The sequence below is a fragment of the Megascapheus bottae genome, chromosome 3 (genome assembly GCF_031878675.1).
Source record: "Megascapheus bottae isolate mThoBot1 chromosome 3, mThoBot2.hap1, whole genome shotgun sequence".
Taxonomy (NCBI): domain Eukaryota; kingdom Metazoa; phylum Chordata; class Mammalia; order Rodentia; family Geomyidae; genus Megascapheus; species Megascapheus bottae.
Window position 1 is genome coordinate 59,853,967 of NC_143511.1, and position 19,358 is coordinate 59,873,324.

The 19,358-nt window shown below is 51.5% G+C and overlaps 2 protein-coding genes across 3 annotated transcripts; one reads left to right on the forward strand and one right to left on the reverse strand.

The window, feature by feature from the left end:
- Positions 1–6,744: 6,744 nt before the first annotated feature.
- Positions 6,745–11,153, forward strand: Tesk1 (testis associated actin remodelling kinase 1). Its single transcript, XM_090330214.1, has 10 exons — positions 6,745–7,213; positions 7,333–7,454; positions 7,566–7,614; positions 8,127–8,273; positions 8,566–8,648; positions 8,804–8,894; positions 9,074–9,157; positions 9,295–9,384; positions 9,517–9,631; positions 9,982–11,153. The coding sequence occupies exons 1-10, from the start codon at positions 7,010–7,012 to the stop codon at positions 10,866–10,868; spliced, it is 1,872 nt and encodes a 623-aa protein (XP_090186340.1). The 5' UTR covers positions 6,745–7,009; the 3' UTR covers positions 10,869–11,153.
- Positions 11,154–11,260: 107 nt separating this feature from the next.
- Cd72 (CD72 molecule) lies at positions 11,261–19,114 on the reverse strand. 2 transcript variants are annotated; one of them, XM_090330215.1, is made up of 9 exons: positions 18,914–19,114; positions 18,703–18,810; positions 18,102–18,170; positions 17,320–17,415; positions 16,596–16,931; positions 13,343–13,491; positions 12,667–12,773; positions 11,605–11,753; positions 11,261–11,404 (listed from the first exon to the last, which is right to left on the reverse strand). In XM_090330215.1, exons 1-8 carry the CDS (start codon positions 18,993–18,995, stop codon positions 11,615–11,617), a joined length of 1,086 nt encoding a protein of 361 aa, XP_090186341.1. In that variant the 5' UTR covers positions 18,996–19,114; the 3' UTR covers positions 11,261–11,404; positions 11,605–11,614. The 2 variants fall into 2 exon arrangements, with proteins under 2 accessions (XP_090186341.1, XP_090186342.1); XM_090330216.1 differs by having other exon boundaries at positions 11,281–11,332.
- Positions 19,115–19,358: the final 244 nt, after the last annotated feature.

A 19,358-nucleotide genomic window follows, 5' to 3' on the forward strand; every position in this document is an offset into this window, starting at 1 on the left:
ACATATAAGACAGCAAATTAAGATAAAGCAAGAGGTTCACAATTTTTAAAAAGTGCTAGTGTATAAGAAAATAAGCCACTTATGCAAAAGTCATCAGAAACATTGAACGGTGGATTCTGATATACTAAGAAAAAATAGTTAAAATATTCCAGGATGCCATTTAGATAAAGAATGGGGAAAAGATTTAGGATATTTCCTACCAGCAGCTAAAAGAAAAGCAGCGGTTAAAGGAAACAAAGTTTCTTTCAATTGTACAGGATGAATGATTGTGTAAGATGAATAAGAACACAGAGTGATACAGTGTTCTTAACAATGTCATATTGTATACTTAACGTTGGTTACCATAGTAGATTATTTTCCTGTTATACCCTTCTAAGAAAAATCTAGAGGGTGGACCTTCTGGGAGTATTCTTATCACTAAACAAGTAGGTAAGTAGGGCAAGAAGAAACTTTTATGTTTTTATTTTTTTGTACTGGGGTTTTAAAGTCAGGGCCTGGCACTGTTCATGAATTTCTTTTTGCTCAAGGCTAGCTTTCTACCACTTAAGCTAGAACTTCATGTTTAGCTTTTTTTTTTTAATTTTGTGGGGAGGGTATTGTTTACTGGCGATAAAAGTCTCACATACTTTCCTGTCTGGGCTGGCTATGAATTGTTATCTTCAGATCTCAGCCTCCTGTGTAACTAAGATTATAGGTGTGAGCTACTGGTGTCTGGCAAAATAAGATAATTTAAGCATCAGACATATAAATTAAATTATTAGTTCATAATGATACAAAGGAATTTTCATTGGTTAACCTTGGAAGCTTCTAGGAAACTAATGCTATTTAAAAATTAGCTTTAAAAAGCTGGGAGTTTGGCCTAGTGGTAGAGTGCTTGCCTAGCATGCACAAAGACCTGGGTTCGATTCCTTGGTACCACATACATAGAAAAAAGCCCGAAGTGGTGCTGAGGCTCAAGTGGTAGAGCTCTAGCCTTGAGAAAGTTCAAGGACAGTGCTCAGGCCCTGAGCTCAAGCCCAGGACTGGAAAAAAATAAATTGGCTAAAAGGGAAGCTAACATTCATTCAGCTTTTCTATAGACTATATCTCTATATAACTAATAGTGAACATGACCATAACAAATGACTGAGACAAGAGGAATTTAAGGGAGGAAGGGCTTATTCTGGGTTACTGTTTCAGAGGATTCAGTCTAGCCAAGCATGTCATGGCAATCAGAAGCAGAATGCCTGTGCTAACCACTTTTTTCCATTTTCCCCTTTTATTCCCTCTAGGCCCCCCACCTGTGGATGTTGCTACCTACATTTTGTCTTCCTGGAAACTCTTCACAGGCATACTGTACTAATCTAGGTGCTTTTCAAGCCAATCAAGTTGACAAGATTAATCATCATAGGCATTTCTCTTTTCTATATAGAAAAAAGGGATGATAGAATGAGGACAGTATTTCCTAACTTTATGTTGATTAATTTATCAGGTGATACTCAGGGATAGTTTTGGACCCAGGGAACAACTGGCAACGTTGAGAGACATTTTTGGTTGTCACAGTGAAAGTAGGTGCATCTGGTGGGTTAGAACCAGAGATGCAGGCAAATATCCTAGACAGGATTTGGGCGCTGATAACAAAACAGACTTCTACAATAAAGAATTTCTAAACTGGGCACAATGGCTCACACCTATAATCCTAGCTACTGAGGAGGCTGAGATCTGAGGATCGCAGTTCAAAGCCAGCCCAGTCAGGAAACTCCATGAGACTCTTATCTCCATTTAACCACCAGGAAACCAGAAGTGGCTCTGTGTGTCAAAGTGATAGTGCCCTAACCCAGAGCACAAAATCTTTGGGACAGCGCCCAGGCCCTGACAGTTCAAGTCCCATGACTATCTATATAGGGTTCAAATTGCCAATGGTGTCAGAGAAAATCCTGGTCTACATGATGACAGGCAGTTACTAATATCAAAAATATCACTATTTGGGTGGTATAGCAGTACATGCCTGAAATCCCCACACTCAGAAGGCAGAGGCAAGAGGATTATGTTTTAAGCCAACTTCATACTGAGATCCTGTCTGGAAAATTGAAAACTAGACATGTAGCTCAGTAGTCATGCTAAAAGGGGTAATAGGGAGGGAAGAAACCTAATGGCTAAAAATGGGGATTTGAATAAGGAATCACATCCTAGACTTTCGATAGTGATGGAATTGCTTGTAACATGGTAGAGTCTTGCTGACCTGCAAGCTCCATAAACTGTGGGAAATTACCACCCCAATTTGTCCAACCAAGGCCAAAAACTCCCCTGTCCAACATGTAGGAAAAGCTAATGACACATAAGTTAGTTTTCCAGGGCTGACCAGATCTATAGACACCTATGCAAAGCTTCAGACTTGTCTATGTCTACAATAAGAACTTTCTGGTCCCCGAAGCCAGTGACTTGAATCCAGTAGCACGTTTGATGAGCCAGCCAGGAGGGTCACAGAAACTCCTACCCAGAGGCAGATGTCTTTCTTCAGCCCTGACAAGCCAATCTCGCCGTTCCTAGTCACTTTGTTGTTTCTTTTTTCTTGGCTAGTACATCTTATACTTATTTTCCTACTCCGTTCCCATGGTGGTGAGAATTTGGTGCTTATTTTTTGGCAATGCCTGACTTGCCCTAAGCATTTGTTATTGTTTTTGCTGCTGCTGCTGCTGCTGTGAGCTTAAGCTCAGGGCCTGGGTGCGGTCTCTGAGTTCTTTTCTTTCAAGGCGCTAGTACTCTACTACTTTGAGCCACAGTTCCATTTCTGTTATTGTTTTGTTTTGTTTTGTTTTTTGGGGGTGGTTTATTGCAGGTAAAAGTGACACGAACTTTTCCTCCCGCCGACTTTGAACTGTGATCCTCGGATCTCAGCCTCCTATGTAGCTAAGATTCCAAACATGAGCCACCAGCGCCTGGCTCATTAGCATATTTTGGTCTTTTTATTTGCTGTGAAAGGATCTGAGGAGTGCTGATTTCCTCATATGAGCTTCTTCTATATCACCTGATCACTTGCCAGCATGAAATCCACTCTACTGAACTGTCAACCCAAGCCATCAGGTGCAAGCTCCAGTAGCTAGCAGTGGGCCTCCAAGCCACTCAGTCTCAGATCAGGAGAGGAAGGATGTGGAGCACAAGATGTGAGACAAAACCAGAGACTGGAGAAGAGAATAAATGAACATTTTTGCTGCTCAAGGAGTCATGACACCTGCAAAGCACATGGGAGCCACAAAGACTTCATGAAGAAGATGCAACGTGCTGGGTAATGGAACAAAGAATGTCCTTAATGATGACAGCCACTAAAGATGCCCTATTACAAGCAAGGGGGGCATTGGCAACAGGATTACCCTCCGCTCTGAAGGGAGCTAAGATCTCATCATGAAAGGTAACTGCTAGCCATGTCTACCTAAAGTTGCTAAAGTTCTTCTGTGGCTCCAACTAGGACCATCTGTCTCCTAGGGGCAAAACCCTATTATTGGCTGGGCAAAGCTAGTAAGCTCACTTGATTCCTTGTTAAGGGAGTCTCCCAGTACCTACACTACTATGAGAAATGGGAAGGCCTCCAAAGTGACTGTGCACTCCTCCCCTTCTCTCCTGAAGACCAAATCGTTAGCCATTAATCTGTCTTGCTATTCTAAATTAACATGTAAAGATTTTAGGTGTTTGACGTAATTCCTTTCCTTCTTCCTTCTTGCTTCTTCTGAAATAGTTTTGTTGTTTTGAAGTTTTATTATCTTGGCCACCCCTAGCTGGAATGTAACATGTTTGCAACTCTTAGACTCATATAAGACCAGAGGGGGGAAATATGAGACAGGACATGTGGAGGGCTGGGTGGGTAGGACTAAGATTTGAGCTGAGGATCTTATGCTGGCTTTGGAGGCACTCTCCCTCTTAAGCCATTCCAATGGCTTTTTGTGTCAGTTATTTTCAAAAAAAAGTGTAACATTATGTGTAGGCTAGCATGGACTATAATCCTCCCATTTGTTCTTCCCTTTGTCTCTGGAATAACAAATGTGAACCCCTAAGCCCAGCCATTAAGAAGGAGTCTCACAAACATTTTAGGCAACAAGGGAGGAGCCTCAAAACATGAATACCCATCTCCATTTCCCAAATAGAATTACAGGCTTGAGCCACTATGCCAAATGATATATGGAGGTTTTGAAAGGTCTACTGGCCATACCTGTAATCTGGGCCACTTGATAGAGATCAGGAGGTTCACAATTAGAAGTTAGTCTGGGCAAAAAGTGAGACTTTCATCTCAACTAAAAAGCTGGTGTGGTAGTGTGTGCCTTTCATGCTAACTATGTGTGAAGCCTGAGTAAGATCACAGACCAGACAGGGAAGATTCTTCCTGAGTAATAACTTAAGCAAAAAGGGCTGCAGACCAGAGGCGTGGCTCAAATGGTAGAGCGTCAGTCGAACAAATAAATTCAATGAACACAAGGCCCTAGGTTCAAACCCCAATACAACAACAATAACTATAGTAGGAACTGAGGGGACTAGAAGCCTAGCTCGTTGATAAGTGCCCCACTAACAACCTCAAGACCGTGAGTTCAAATTAAAGAACCAAAACAAAGTACTTTTACTTGCTTTCATACATAAAAAAGCAGACATTGCTCTTTTCCCTTTATGAACCTCATCCCAACGATGGTATCTACTTTTGTGGTCACCTTAAGTCTCACCTTGACCTGTTGCTTCTCATAGTCATCTCCACCAACACCAACCTTCCCAACTCCAGAATTTTTTTTTTAAATCTCAGTTGACCTCACCCAGTAACTAAAGTAAAAACATAAAAAAATAACAATTATCAACCTGAGCTGGGAGTGTGGCTTAGTGAGAGTGCTTGCCTAGCATCCATGAAGCCCTGAGTTCGATTCCTTAGTACCATATAAACAGAAAAAACCAGAAGTGGCACTGTGGCTCAAGTAGGAAAACTCTAGCCTTGAGCAAAAAGCAGCTCAGGGACAGTGCCAAGCTCCAGGACTGGCACACAAAAAAATCAACCTGGCAGATGTGCTTTCTCTCCCAGGGCTGACTTTGGATATTACCAGTACGATTTTCCACTGTAGATTTCCTCCCACCCAAATTATCCCATCCTCGTTCAGTTCTCCACACTGCCTCTCTCCAGGCTCGGAACCACTGTAAATAACCCCGGTTCTTCTTTTTCCAAACTTTTGAGATACCTTCCCTTGTACGGAGCACTACGACAGCATCTGGCCTCCTTCTCTCTAGCATTTAAGACCGCCTTCATTCCTTTCCTATTAGCTCTTAACAAGCAACTATACTTCTTGGCTCGACTCTCAAAACGTGTGTGTGACCAGGACACAGAAGACGGCCACCCACGCCCAGTGACCTCTGCTCATGCACAGTCTTCATTTACCGCACAAAAAATGTTAACATGCTTTACATGGGTTTTTTTTTTTTTTTTTGAAAACCCTAGATCTTCCACCCTTGCCTCTCCCCATTCTGCCGCTAGGTGGCAGGAGACCCAAGGACGCCGGAAACCGCTAGACAGGGAAGTCGACCTCAAGGATCCGATGACGTCACGCATCCCTGGCGATGATTGGCTATTCCTGCCCTGGGAGGGCGGAGCCAATGGCGAAACCGGAAGCGTCCGCTACGACGTGAGCCCGGCCCCGAGGTTGGGCGTGCGCACTCGGGAAAGAGAGCAGGTGCAGTTCCTACGGCCGCCGGAAGGGGGAAGACCCGGCTCCGGCGCGGCGGAGCGGCCGAAGCTGCCGGCTGCCGAGAGAAGTCGCGCGGAGCAGGACCGAGCCACACCGAGGGGGAGGAGTCACCTTGAGAGGAGGGGTCACAATGACTGGTGGAGTCACGCTGAGGGATCCTGACGCGTGGGAGGAACACCCGGAGGAGTGGGCGCAGCACTGAAGGGTTCTGGTGGCACTGGTGGTGGCAGTGCCATCCTAAGGGAAGGTCCCCGGGAGGGGAGGGGTCTCGGCGAAAGCGGTCTTTGAGGGGGCGGGGCTTCGCCGGGGTGGGCCCGCGCCGAAGGCGGCGCGTCCCTGCAGGTGGAGGCGTCTCTCTCTGGAGAGGGTCGTTAGGACAAAGAAGGGAGGAGGTCCCGGGTGGGTGGCCCTGGGGAGGGGGTCCCTAGGATCCAAACTTTATTCCGGGGCCGTGGGATGGGGAGGAGAGGCGTCGGGACCGAGCCTGGGATGGGCTAGCCTCGGGGTAGCCGTACAGCCCGGCCCAGGTGGAAGGTGTCTGAAAGCGAGTCCAGAAATTGAGGGTCACGGAATGGAAGAGAGCCGGGAAGTGGGCAGTCGGGGCCGGAGCTCCGGAGGGGAAGGTGGACGAGTCGCCGGGCTGCCTTCGGTCGTGGCTGGGTCCGCAGGCTCTGGACGTCTGCCTTGCCGGTCCGTGGAGTCCGGGAATCGGGCGGCTCGCTGAGCCCAGCCCTCAACGGACAGTGTGATACGAGGGAGGGGAGAAGAGAATCCCGGGACAGCGCCGAGACGTTCGAGCTTCGCGAACGCACAATGAGCGCCCAGTTCTCTCCGGTGATTCACGCCCGGCCTGTGGCCTTTTGACCCCCGACGCCGCGGTCCCGCTCGTGGGGAGTTTGGTGCCCGCGGCGCACCTGGGGGGCGTGGCCGCTGCGCGAGGCCCCGGCGCGAAGGAGTTAAGCGGAGGCCCGGCCGGGCCCCGCCCCTGGCAGGCCGCGGAGCCTGAGCCCCAGCGGCGCAGCGGAGCCGCCGCCGCCCGCCCGCCCGCCCGCCTCCGCCTGCGGGGAGCCCGCCCGCCCGCCGGCGCCGGCCCCGCCGCCACCGTCACCTCCCGGCCCAGGCCCGGTACGGAGCGGCGTCCGCCGGGGCCCTGCTGAGCGGCGCGGCGGGGGCGGGCCCGGGATCCCCGGCAGGTCTTCCATTCGCCGGTCGGGAGCGGGAGCTACGGATCGAGCTCGGCCCGTACCCATGGCGAGCGCGGCCTGCCCGGGTCCCGGGGACCCTGCCATGTAAAGCAGGCCCGGCCTGGGGGCCCGGCAATGGCCGGGGAACGGCCCCCGCTGAGGGGCCCCGGGCCGGGAGAGGCACCCGGGGAAGGGCCGGGGGGCGCCGGCGCAGGCCCGGGCCGGGGCCGCCCCTCCTCCTACCGAGCCCTCCGCAGCGCCGTGTCCAGCCTGGCGCGTGTGGACGATTTCCACTGTGCGGAGAAGATCGGGGCCGGCTTCTTCTCCGAGGTCTACAAGGTAGGACCCGTCGAGAGGGCGGAGGGGCGGGACCGAGCTGCTACGAGCTTGAACTTGGGGGACGGAGGCCCGGGGTAGAGAGCCCGAGTCGGGCACCCGCCGGCCCTTACTGCCCGCAGGTCCGGCACAGACAGTCAGGGCAGGTCATGGTGCTGAAGATGAACAAGCTCCCCAGTAACCGGGGCAACACGCTGAGGGAGGTGCAGCTGATGAACCGGCTCCGGCACCCCAACATCCTAAGGTGAGCAGCCCAGCTTCTCGCCGAGCAGCCTGCTGGACGGGAGGGAGGAGGAAAGATCCCGCGGGGAAAGCGGCACTCGTGCAGCCTACCCTCCTACCCCACCCTCCTCAGGTTCATGGGGGTCTGTGTGCACCAGGGGCAGCTACACGCTCTGACAGAGGTAAGGACCGGACAGGAGGGGGAACCACCGCCGCCGGGGGGAGGGGAAAGGGGGACCCCAAAGGAATCCGCCCAGGACCGCCTCCAGCAGCATGCTACCAGGACTGCTCTTGGGGCAGACCGTCTCAGAGACCTCGGCCTCTCATTCATTCCCTGTCTCCCCTAGAGCATTGCTGCCCGTAGAACTTTTTTGCAATGATGGAAACGTTCTGCATGTGCATTGTCCCAGTACACCAGCCACCGGCCACCTGTGGCCAGGCTAGAGCATGGGAAATGCCCCCCCAACCCGTGCCACTGAAGAACTGAATGCTTAATTGCATGTAAATTTCATTATCGAAAAGTTACACAGGGCTAGCAGCCACAAAATTGGAGCATGAATGGAAACCAAGAAAGCCCAGACTCACCTGCTGACCATTGCAATAACCCCGAGCGTTCCCCGGCTTATAAGTGAGACACTGAGGAAACAGAGTGAAACTGTGACATTCGTTCTTCCTCCTCCCACCCCTGTCTTAGTACATGAATGGTGGGACCTTGGAACAGCTGCTCAGCTCCCCTGAACCCCTGTCCTGGCCCATCAGACTCCACCTAGCCCTGGACATCGCTCGAGGGCTGCGGTACCTGCATGCCAAGGGTGTATTCCACCGAGACCTCACTTCCAAGGTGGGCTGACGGGAGATAGGGGCATGAAGGAGTTTGAGATTATTGGCTTATAATTAGTCCTTGGATGCTAGAATGTGGATAACAGTCACATTGTGTATTAGAGTGGTGAAGTACGGGGTGAGGGACTGAGTGCTACTGGAGTGTTGAATGGTGCTGCAGTAGTGGGGCCCATTGAAGAATTGAGAGAGAAGGTTGGAGCTGCGGGAGTGGCAGGGCTTTGGGATATATACTAGAAGACCAAAGATCAGAAGGTGATCATAGGACATCTATGTGTGTGTTGTGTGTGTGTCAGAACTGTCTGGTCCGACGGGAAGACCAAGGTTTCACAGCCGTCGTGGGTGACTTTGGGCTGGCTGAAAAGATTCCTGTGTACAGGTGAGATGAATGCCCTTGTTGCCCCCAAACCTGCCAAAGGCAGCCCATCTAAATGCAGCCCCCAGTGACATTCCCCTGGGCTGGGGTGGCAGTCACCTCATCCCCTCTTGCCTGGGAAGGACACCTGAATGTTTCTGACCACGCTGCCCCTGCAGGGAAGGAGCAAGGAAGGAGCCATTGGCTGTGGTGGGTTCGCCATATTGGATGGCTCCAGAGGTATTGCGGGGTGAGCTGTACGATGAGAAGGTAAGACATCAAGTTTCCCCAGAGGCCTTTGAGATAGTCCTCTGTCAGGGCTCCATCCCAGCAACTTCCCTTACCAGATCCTCAGGATCCCCTCGGCTCTCAACCCTCCATGCCTGAATGCCCATTCCAGTACGAGAAGACTGTCTGGTCCTTCTGACTTTGTTATCTGCCACCCCTAGGCCGATGTCTTTGCCTTCGGGATTGTCCTCTGTGAGCTCATTGCCCGAGTTCCTGCAGACCCCGACTACCTGCCCCGCACTGAGGTAAACGTCTCCACGTGAAACAGGAGGCTCCAAACATGTAGCTCATCACTGAAGCGGGAACCTTGGAGACAGAGAGCCTCACAGGGATGTGGAAGAAACCAAGGAAGGCTTATTTAGCCCCTGCTCTCTCCTCACAGGACTTTGGCCTAGATGTGCCTGCTTTCCGAACCCTGGTAGGGGATGACTGCCCACTGCCTTTCCTGCTTCTGGCCATCCACTGCTGCAGTGTAAGAGCCCACTCTGACAGACAACCCCCGTCCACACCAGGGCTGCCTGGAGGTGCCAGGCAATGGGAGAAAAACCCAGGGAGCCTGTTTAAGAGCTCTGAATAAAGAAGCTACCCTGTCTCTACCTGGCAGATGGAACCCAGCACTCGTGCCCCCTTCACTGAGATCACCCAGCACCTGGAATGGATCCTGGAGCAGCTGCCTGAGCCAGCCCCCCCTGCCAGGACTCCCCTGCTACACAATCAGGGTAAGTGAGCATGACATGGACCCAGTGGAAGAAGCCCTGGTGCCTTTCTCCTTGGAACTCAGAGTTATCTGGAGGAAGCAGAATGGATTGATTAGGTGAGAGGGCTGGGAGTTGACAGAGGGAGGGGTGGGAGGATATCTCAAAGCAGGTAGCTTTCAATTGGTAGAGGCTGAGGAAGCAGAGAAGGAAAAAGAGGTAAAAGGTGGTTGGCGGTGATATCTTCCCCTTTCTGAAGTACCCTGTGGGATCCCTGTTCTACTCTACTTTTACCAGCTCCTGGAGAATAGCGAGGTCCTCCAGAGCTATGCTCAGACACCGAAAGCAGTAATCACGGGCTTCTCTTTCTACAGGATCTGTTCCAATAGGAGGTCTTTCCGCCACACTTCCGAGGCCTGACCCCCGGCTCTCTCGAAGCCGATCAGACCTCTTCCTGCCCCCGTCACCAGAGTCACCCCCAAACTGGGGGGACAATCTGACTCGTGTCAACCCCTTCTCACTCCGGGAAGACCTCAGGGGTGGCAAGATCAAGCTTCTGGACACACCCTGCAGGCCCGTCACCCCCTTGCCCCTCGTACCACCGTTACCACTGCCCTCCACTCAGCTGCCCTTGGTGAGCACGCCAGAAACCCTCACCCAGCCTGGGACGCCTCTCCGACGCTGCCGCTCGCTACCCTCATCTCCTGAGCTCCCCCGACGTATGGAGACTGCACTGCCAGGTCCTGGCCCACCCCCCGTGGGCCCCTCAGCTGAAGAAAAGATGGAGTGTGAGGGCAGTAGCCCAGAACCAGAACCCCCAGGACCGGCTCCCCAGCTTCCCCTTGCTGTGGCGACAGACAACTTCATCAGTACTTGTTCTTCAGCCTCCCAACCCTGGTCCCCTAGATCAGGACCCCCCCTCAACAACAACCCCCCAGCTGTGGTGGTGAACTCCCCGCAAGGCTGGGCTGGGGAGTCCTGGAACCGGGCCCAGCATAGCCTGCCCCGAGCCGCAGCCCTGGAGCGGACAGAACCCTCGCCACCCCCTGCCACTTCCCGGGAGCCTGAGGATGGGCTGCCCTGTCCTGGCTGCTGCCTTGGCCCCTTCAGCTTTGGCTTCCTGTCCATGTGCCCCCGCCCCACTCCAGCTGTTGCCCGCTACCGCAACCTGAACTGTGAGGCAGGCAGTCTCCTCTGCCACCGAGGGCACCACGCCAAGCCACCCACACCCAGCCTGCAGCTGCCTGGGGCACGCTCTTAGCAGTGGGGCCTGTGATCTGAGGCCTCCAACTTTAGTCTGAGGACACCCTGTGAGGACAGAGTGCACTTGCTGGACAGGGTCAGCCCCACATGGCTGACCGGCTCTGCTCCCCATAGGGAGCCTCAGCATGGACTCGATGGACAGAGCACTTTGTGTCCAACCCTGGGCCCGCTCTCCCAGGGGATCACTGAACCACGCAGCGTTGCTGACGCACAGGACTAACACGTGCAGATTATTTAAAAGTATGTCAATAAAACTGCCTGGCTGGCTCCGGGCCGCCCCATCCACTTGCCCCTGCGCCCTCCTCCCCGCACCAGCTCCCGTGTGGGAGGTCCTTGAGGAAGGCCAAAGCCCTTTCTAGAAGCTTTATTCTTCCCAGGGACAGTCCAGTTTCTGGGACCATTTTGAGCAGGCTGCAGGCTGGCTAGAAGTTTCAGACATGGATCAGCCTTTGGCTGGCCATCCTAGAGGGAGGGAATGCCAGGATAGGATGACCTTAGGACCTTCGAGTCTCAGGTTCTTGTTGATAGAAGTGTCTGGAAGAGCAAAGCATCACTGAGATAGATATGATTATCACTAAATCCTCATCCAGCTTACTCTAGCTCCTCCCCCTGGACAGCCATGGCATAAGTCTTCATTCCAGGCCTTACCTGCCCGTACAGTAGCAGGGGACACCCATGAACAAGTTTTCACTCCCTCCTAGGACAGAACCCCTCAGTCCAACCCTATTACGTACCCAACTCCATTCAAAACAGCTCCTTATCTGGAAGACTGAACGCTTCCCGCTCACAGATGAAGTAAAGAAGCTCTGTACAGGTCACCTCCTGTATTCGTGGCCTTGACCAAGTTTGTACCGTGCAACACTTCGACTTTTGATAATGAGACCTAAAGAACAGAGTAGAGCTAGGAGGTAGTCTGGACTGCTCCTGGTCTTTCCTCTCACCCCTCGCCCCATGCTGCCTTAAAACCTAGCTCACCTTGCCTGCCTAAGGCCACTTCTGGCCATCGGTCAAGAACTGATTGCTAGACAACTAGAAACTTTAGAACCAGGGGAGGGAAGTCACTGCAAGTCTTAGTCATGCAAACTCTAAATATACAAGTGTGAGGAGGTTGACACTGTTGCAGAGTCCATAGGGCTAAATCTCAGTGTCATTGTCTTGCTCACTTTCCTAAGACAATTGTTATCCAATGTGACCTGTGTGAAAGCAGAGCCTCCGTTTGGATAGCCTTGTGAAGGGAGGGGTTGGCGTTCAAAGGCTGTCTTTCCTCACTAGATGTAAAGTGCTAGCTAAATTCTCATCTGATGACAGAAATCTTAAAGTACAAGCTAGGGACCTCTAGGTACTGGAGATAGAAGAAAGATAGCCCTAAAGAGTTACTAAACAAAGCCAGGTGTGGTGGCTCACAACCTGTGATCCTAGCTATTTAGGAGGCTGAGATCTGAGGATCAAGGTTCAAAACCAGCCCGGGCACAAAAGGACCTGAGTTGCATCTCCAATTAACCTCTAGAAAAATGGGAAGTGGGTCTTGGCTCAAGGGTAGGGCAGTATCCTTGAGCTGAAGAGCCCAGGGACTACACCCAGGCCCAGGGGTAGGGGTGGTAGCCTTGAGCTGAAGAGCTCAGGGACAGCGCCCAGGCCTAGTTCAAGCCCTGTGACCCACCAAAAAAAAAGTTACTAAGCAAAGAGGCAATTACAATGTTGACTTACAGAAGAGTTTTGGGACTTGAGGACATTTTATTACTGTGTCTTCTGAGATTAATGGAGTTGAAAGTACCCAGATATTTTTACAGACTTACCCAGATTGTTGTGAATTACCAATCCACCATTGCTCTCTACATCTGGAGTTAGTCCAATATGAACATGAACCCATACCTAAAAAATCACCTGTGCTGGAGGAAAGACCCTGTGGAGGGAATCATATTTGAGGCATGTGGAAAGAAATGAAAAATGGATGAAATGTGCATTCTAAGAGAAGACCCATAAACTCTGGCAAGAGTGCTCATCTTTGGTACACAGAGTTCAAGTGCCACTCTGCCGATGCAGGAGTCACCTCCCAGAAGGGTAGGGATTTTTGCCACCCTTTGGATGAGGTGATTCGGTGGCCTCTTCTGGTCCCAAGAAGTACGTCCTTGCCATCCAGCTTGTAAGATCTGACCCCTCCCTGCCTGAGAGGCCACAATCGTCAATGAACTATTAAGCAACCCAGGGTGGGCTGGCCAGAAAGTTAAGACGTACATTAGAGATGTGGAGAAGGTTTAGCACTCATACAAGCTGAGCGGGAGAAAGCATTTGGGATACAGGGCTGAGAAGATTTGGAAGCTGTTTCCTAAGTGGCAATTGTGACTACCAGTACCTGCCACAGAAAAGTGGAACACAAGCCACAGCGATAATGCCAGGAGTATGCCGCCTTCCCAGCTTGACACATCTCACCAAACACTACCCACTTCAGCCCGGGGGTAAGGTGATACTTACTTGATAAGATGATTTCCCTTCATGGAATGTGGCCAGCTTGGAGGACAAATCTACACAAGATTTTTGACTTTCTTCCCAAGTTTTCAGAGTATGTGAGAAGTAGAAGCAGCTACTCCGGTATGGCTCCCATCCCACCGGACAGCAAGAACCTACAAAGCAGGGAGAGTGTGATGACAGCTACACTTGGGATTATGTGACTTCTCTGCCACCTGCTTGCTAACAATTAGGTCTATACTCAGCACTTTTGTGGACCTCTGCTCCTTAATCTTTTGCCTCTCTTGGAAATGCCCTACCTATGTCTACTTAGAAACATTCAACAACATTACTTCTTAACAATCTGGCAGGTTTGTTGTCTTTTTTTTTTTATTTTTTATTTTTCCCATGCTGGGCATTGAGACCATGCCCCTGGATGTACAAGGCAAATGTTCTTAAACATTGTCTTTTGAGACAGGGTGCAGCTACCTAGCTCAGGAACTTGCTATAGGGCCTCGTCGGGCCTCCACTCCTCCACCTGGGTGCTGGGATTCTAGGCATACACCATCACACCCAGAATGGGAGATTTATTATAGTAGGGGTGGAGTTACTTTCAACGCAGACATTTCAGCTAACCTCACCTAGACCCTTGTGGACCTCATGTGTCCCCTAAAGCATTTCCCTACACCCACTCAAAACCTTGCCACAGCCCCTTCGTCACTGGCTCTCTCCTGCCCCTCTCCATTCTTCTAATCAGACAACCATGGTTCCTGCTTTGCTGAACTGTGAACACTTTACACTCTTCACCTGAAAATTGTTCTCTTTCTAATTTCCCCTAAGAAATAAACCATTCCACACTTCATCTGTGTGTCTGAGCCCAAAACATCACCTTCATTCATCAGTCCTATTCTGTCACCCAAACACCATTTCAAGTCCACTGGCTTCTTGCCTCTACATGTTCCTATGTCTCCATCCTACTACCCCCTTGGGCAACAAAAGGAATAAAAAAGAAATTGGAAGGGTAAAGGCCTCAGAAGCTCTACTAAGGTTTTCGTTTTTGATGCCAGTCCTGGGACTTAAACTTAGGGTCTAGGTGCTATCTCTGAGCGTTTTGGTTTTGTTTTTTTTTTTGGCCAGTCCTGGGCTTGAGCTCAGGGCCTGAGCACTGTCCTTGGACTTCCTCAAAGCTAGAGCTCTACCACTTGAGCCTCAGCACCACTCCTGGCTTTTTTCCATGTATGTGATACTGAGGAATCGAAGTTGGGTCTTCATGCATGCTAGGCAAGCACTCTACCTCTAGGCCCAACTCCCAGCGCTCTGTGAGCTTTTTTTGCTCAAGGTTAACACTCTACCACTTGATCCACAGCTTCGCTTTCAACTTTTTGGCGTTCTTTGAAAATAAGAGTCTCGTGGGATTTCCTTTCTAGACTGTCTTTGTACTACAATCCTGAGTGGCTAGTCACCGGCTTTATTTTTTTATTATGAGGAAGAGAAAGTCAATGTAGGGTTTTACAAAAGAGCATTTTTCTCAGTAGCTATATCCCAGGTGTCTGAGCACATGCTGACATTAACACATTTATATAATTAATTGGAAAGACGTGCTTTAGCCTGCAGTAGCATGGTCAGCTTGTGTTCTTAAAGAATTCTTTTGCCTTCAATATGAAGAATGGATTGTGTTTGGGTGGGCCGTGGGATAGTTGGAGAAAGCCCCAGAAAGTTCTTGCATTTATCCTTGCAAAGGACAGAATGGGCAAAAAATCAAAACAGATCTATAGACTTGCAGAGGGAAATTTGAGGTGGAGGGGATGGTAGTGCAGAAGACACCATTAGGGAGAGCAAGAGCATCCCTGCAGAGCTTGCCAGGTGGTGCTCAGATTTTTTTTTTGCCAGTCCTGGGGCTTGAACTCAGGACCTGAGCACGGTCCTTGGGCTATTCCCTCAAGGCTAGAGCTCTGCCACTTGAGCCACAGCACCACTTCCAGCTTTTCTATATATGTGGTACCGAAGAATTGAACTTGGGTCTTCATGCATGCTAGGCAAGCACTCTATCTATGGGCCAAACTCCCAGCCCATGGTGCTCAGATTCTTAATGGCACCAAGTAGGCCGATTGCCCCGTTTGCCATGTCTTGACACAAGTCTGGGCTAAGTGGACAGTTGGGTTCACCCAGGATTTGGTCTTTACCAGTCCAAAGCACCATTAGGACAAGAGAACAAAGGACTGAGTGATGGATCCCAGAATCCAAGATGGGTAGGGAGAAGCGAAGGCAGGAAATGGCTGACAATGGGAGGGACTACAAATGCACAGGTTGCAGGCCTTAGTGAGGTGGAAGAAGTATGGGAAAACCTGGGAAGCTGAACGGTTCCATCAGAGAAGTCGGCCGCCCATCTTAGCCTGGGATTTTGCCCTGTGAATGGGCAGCAGCACGACATGGGATGAAAGCCACAGAGGATCACATCAAGACAAACAACTGTGCATGTGTGCCTGGAATCTTGCTGTCTTAAGCCTGGCCAGTAAGGGAGTGGCCAGATACCTCCTAAACCAGCTAGAGCTTAATCCCAGCCCTAGTCTGTGAATCACATGCCTGGATAGAACCTGTCTGCTCTATCACAATCTTTCCTTTTTCAGGTGTCCCTTCCCTCATTTCCATCTACCCACTGGCCTTCTGCTTTCAAAATGGATATCCTAAACCACAAGTCCTGAGAACTCCACCTCCCCTCCCCAATTCCGAACCGCGCTTTTATAATTCTTAACCTTTTGTGGTGGAGTTTCAGATGTAGTAAGAATTTAAACTGTGGTGCTTGTCTTAAGAAGAAGAGACGGAGTTAAGAGGAGAAGGAGGAGGAGTAGGGAGAGGGGGAGGGAGAGGGGGAGGAGGAGAAGAAGAGGAGGAGGAGGAGGAGGAGGAGGAGGAAGAAGAAGAAGAAGAAGAAGAAGAAGAAGAAGAAGAAGAACAACAACAACAACAACAACAACAACAACAACAATAACAAAGCAGCAGCAGCATGTGAAACATCCTGGGAACAATGACTGCCAGATGAAACCTGAATGTGCCATGATGTTTTGGACAATGTGACCTGGGGAGCTAGCTGCCACCCTCTTCTCCCGCCATAGGATTCGCCGTAGAGCTGGGAGAACACAGCAGCCCAAGGCTGCACAGCTCAGGTCAGCCATTGCTCTGGTTCACTTCTTCCACATCTTATTGAGCCCTGACCACAGCCAGGAGTATCCCCACCCTACCCAGGCCACTTCTTCTGGCTCCCCCACCCCAGAGCAGATACCTGGGGTGGAGCATTTGAGGAAGGACTTCAGCCTGTCCTGCGTGCTGGTCAGCCTCTGGTCCAAAGCCCTTCTCTGTTCCTCTTCCCTTTTCAAGGTCTCTTTGGTCTTCTCAGCATCCGACTGACAGGCCTGTCGCTGCCCCTCGGCTACCTGGTGACCCCTCTGTTCCTCCTGCAGTGCCTGCTGACTCTGGGACAGCTGTCTCCTGCATTCCTGCAGATTCTCCTCATGTTGCCCCAGCTGAGTTATTCTTTGGTGGAGTTGTTGTCTCAGGCTGCTGTTAGTGGCTTCCAGAACCCTGGTCATCTTCTGGAACTGCTGAGACAACTGCAGATCTGTTTGGCCATAAAGAGAGATAGGGGCTGGGTATGGTAGTGGGTACCTGTAATCCCAGCACTCAGAAGATTGAGGCAGAAGGATTGTGAGTTCGAGTTCAGCCTGGGCTATATAGTGAGACCCTTTGGGAGTGAGAGAAACATTTAAGTGTATCTCCTCCTGCTCTGTTGCCCGACATCCACCTTTTTCTGCTTCCTGCAGCTTTTGCATTACAGGATTGGTAAGGAAGACAGGGCTGCACTCTCAGACAGACCGGGCTCATACCAGATCAAATTTGAGGGGTGCCAGGACAGTATCTGTGAACCCTGCTGAGGAAATGCAGTTTGGAGGGAAAGGAGAGAAACATCTGGGATTAGAGGGAAGTGGGGAGGGGACAGCCATACTCACAGCTCCCTCCCAGGCAGATGGTAGCCGTCCCTAACAACAGGCAGGCGAGGAGCAGGCCGAGGAGGAGGTACTGCAAGCAGGAAGTGGAGGTTGGGCCTTAGGAGACAGGAATGGATTTATGAACTCAGGATGGAGTTAGGAAGCTCCTGGTTAAGGTTAGGTAGCCAGGGGCAGATCAGTGGGGTTTGGGGGCAATGGGGTGCTTTGCATGTAGGGGAGCCAGAGTATTTCAGAAGCGGGTCTGGGTAGCCATGTGCTGATGGCGCATTCCTGTAACACTAGATCTAAAATTGAGGTTCAAAGCCAGCCAAGCAGGAAGGTCTGTGAGGCTCTTATTTCCAATTAACCACCAAAAAGCCAGAAGTAGAGCTCTAGCTACCATAGTGGAATGCTAGCCTTAAGCAAAAACACTCAGCACCCCAGACCCTGAGTTCAAGCCCTAGGACCAGCAGAGGGGCATGCCCATGCGCGTGTGTGCGCACGCGCGCGCACGAACACACACACACACACACACACACACACACACACACACACACACATACACACAGAGAATGGAATTTGGGCATTATATCTGAGAGTATTGCCTGGTAGGGAAATGCAAACGGCATCCCAGGAAGGGAAGAGACCTTGGAGGTAGGGATCACAGATCAATGACATGTCATGATTGGAATAATACTGGGGTGGGGCTGAGTGGGGAAAGTAGCCTCGTCCACCACACTGACACACAACGCCATTTTGGCAGGGCAATTAGGGGGATGGGACCTGGGGCGGGCAGTACTCACAGGGGAGAACTTGCCCAGTGGATAGCTTCATGCAACGCCAGGATTTAGCTGGCTGCTCTGCCTCGACCCCTGTGGAAGGAGGGCACGCAGGATGAGGACAGGAAGCCCCAGTGACGCCCCATCTCCCTCCCCACACCCTGTCTAGCCTAGGTTGCCCTCCACCAATGTCCTGGGACACTCATGTGACTCTTGAAGTTCCTCAACTCCCCTGAGACCCTCTCAGCAAGCTCCTAAGTCCACCCTGTCTCGCCAACACAAGCCCACAACACACCCCTGCATCCTGCCCCCATCGCCTTTATTCTTGTACCTTCTCCTCAGGTGCCTCGATGTGCCCTGGCCTCTCTGTTCTCCTTCCCATTTCCTACTAGCCCCATGCCCCCAGGACTGCCCTGACCCTCCCAAGCACCTACCATCCCTCTGGGGTCTGTCTCCTCCTTCCCCTAGGCTCCTTCCTCTTTGGCTGGCCCCCACTTATCCTGTTCTCCTCCCTGTCTTTCCTAAGAATGGCCTCCTCCCTTCCTCAGGGGTCTGCTCATCCAACGACTGTGGACACTTGGGCCCAGGACAGCGCCCACAGACATGTCCCCTGAGGTCTCCATACTCGCTTTGTCCCCGAGTCCAGAGGAAGCCACGCCTGGGGCCCCCACAGGGACGGAGGACACTTGCACATTCTCATAGGTGAGCTCTCCATCCTCATAGTCCTCTGAATCTGGAGGGAAGAGGAAGCAGAGCACAAGTCGAAAGTAGGGCTGGGGAAGGGGATAGGTTATGAAGGGATGCAGGATGGGGGAGCCCTCCCCCATCCTTCTTACCCTGTCCTAACCGGCTGGAGACGCTCTTCTTCAGAGGGGCCTTCACAAACCTCAGGTCTGCATAGGTGATGGCCTCAGCCATCCTTGTCTTCCGACCTTCCCTGTCTCTTCCACCACTCTAAGACTTCGGGCCACTCTCAGCCCCCGGCCCACTCGGGCTTTGTGCTTTCTCTGTGACTGCCGTTTTGTACTCTGCCTTGTAATTTCCAGTCACAAAAGAGGAAGAAGTGAACAAGTCTCTGACAGATGGGCTCAGTGAAGCAGAGGCCTCCCGGCGCTGGACCTGGCGGGGCAGAGGGTGGCACTGAGGTCCTCGGGCAGGGGCGTGGACTGGGCCTGGCCCAGCACTGGTGTAACTTGGACACTGTCCAGCCTCTATGTCCCTCCTGACTTCCCCCGCTCCTCCTGACTGCTTGTGACCAGAGCCGCTGGGGTGTACTGGGAG

Excerpts from the sequence above, each read along its gene's own strand:
- Tesk1 (XM_090330214.1), top strand. The coding sequence starts at position 7,010 with ATGGCCGGGGAACGGCCCCCGCTGAGGGGCCCCGGGCCGGGAGAGGCA. Across the intron at positions 8,649-8,803 it reads GAAAAGATTCCTGTGTACAG|GGAAGGAGCAAGGAAGGAGC; the intron begins GTGAGATGAATG and ends CTGCCCCTGCAG. Across the intron at positions 8,895-9,073 it reads GTGAGCTGTACGATGAGAAG|GCCGATGTCTTTGCCTTCGG; the intron begins GTAAGACATCAA and ends TGCCACCCCTAG.
- Cd72 (XM_090330215.1), bottom strand. The coding sequence starts at position 18,995 with ATGGCTGAGGCCATCACCTATGCAGACCTGAGGTTTGTGAAGGCCCCT. Across the intron at positions 12,774-13,342 it reads AAGGGAAATCATCTTATCAA|GGTCTTTCCTCCAGCACAGG; the intron begins GTAAGTATCACC and ends TTCCCTCCACAG. Across the intron at positions 11,754-12,666 it reads GGTAATTCACAACAATCTGG|GTCTCATTATCAAAAGTCGA; the intron begins GTAAGTCTGTAA and ends TCTGTTCTTTAG.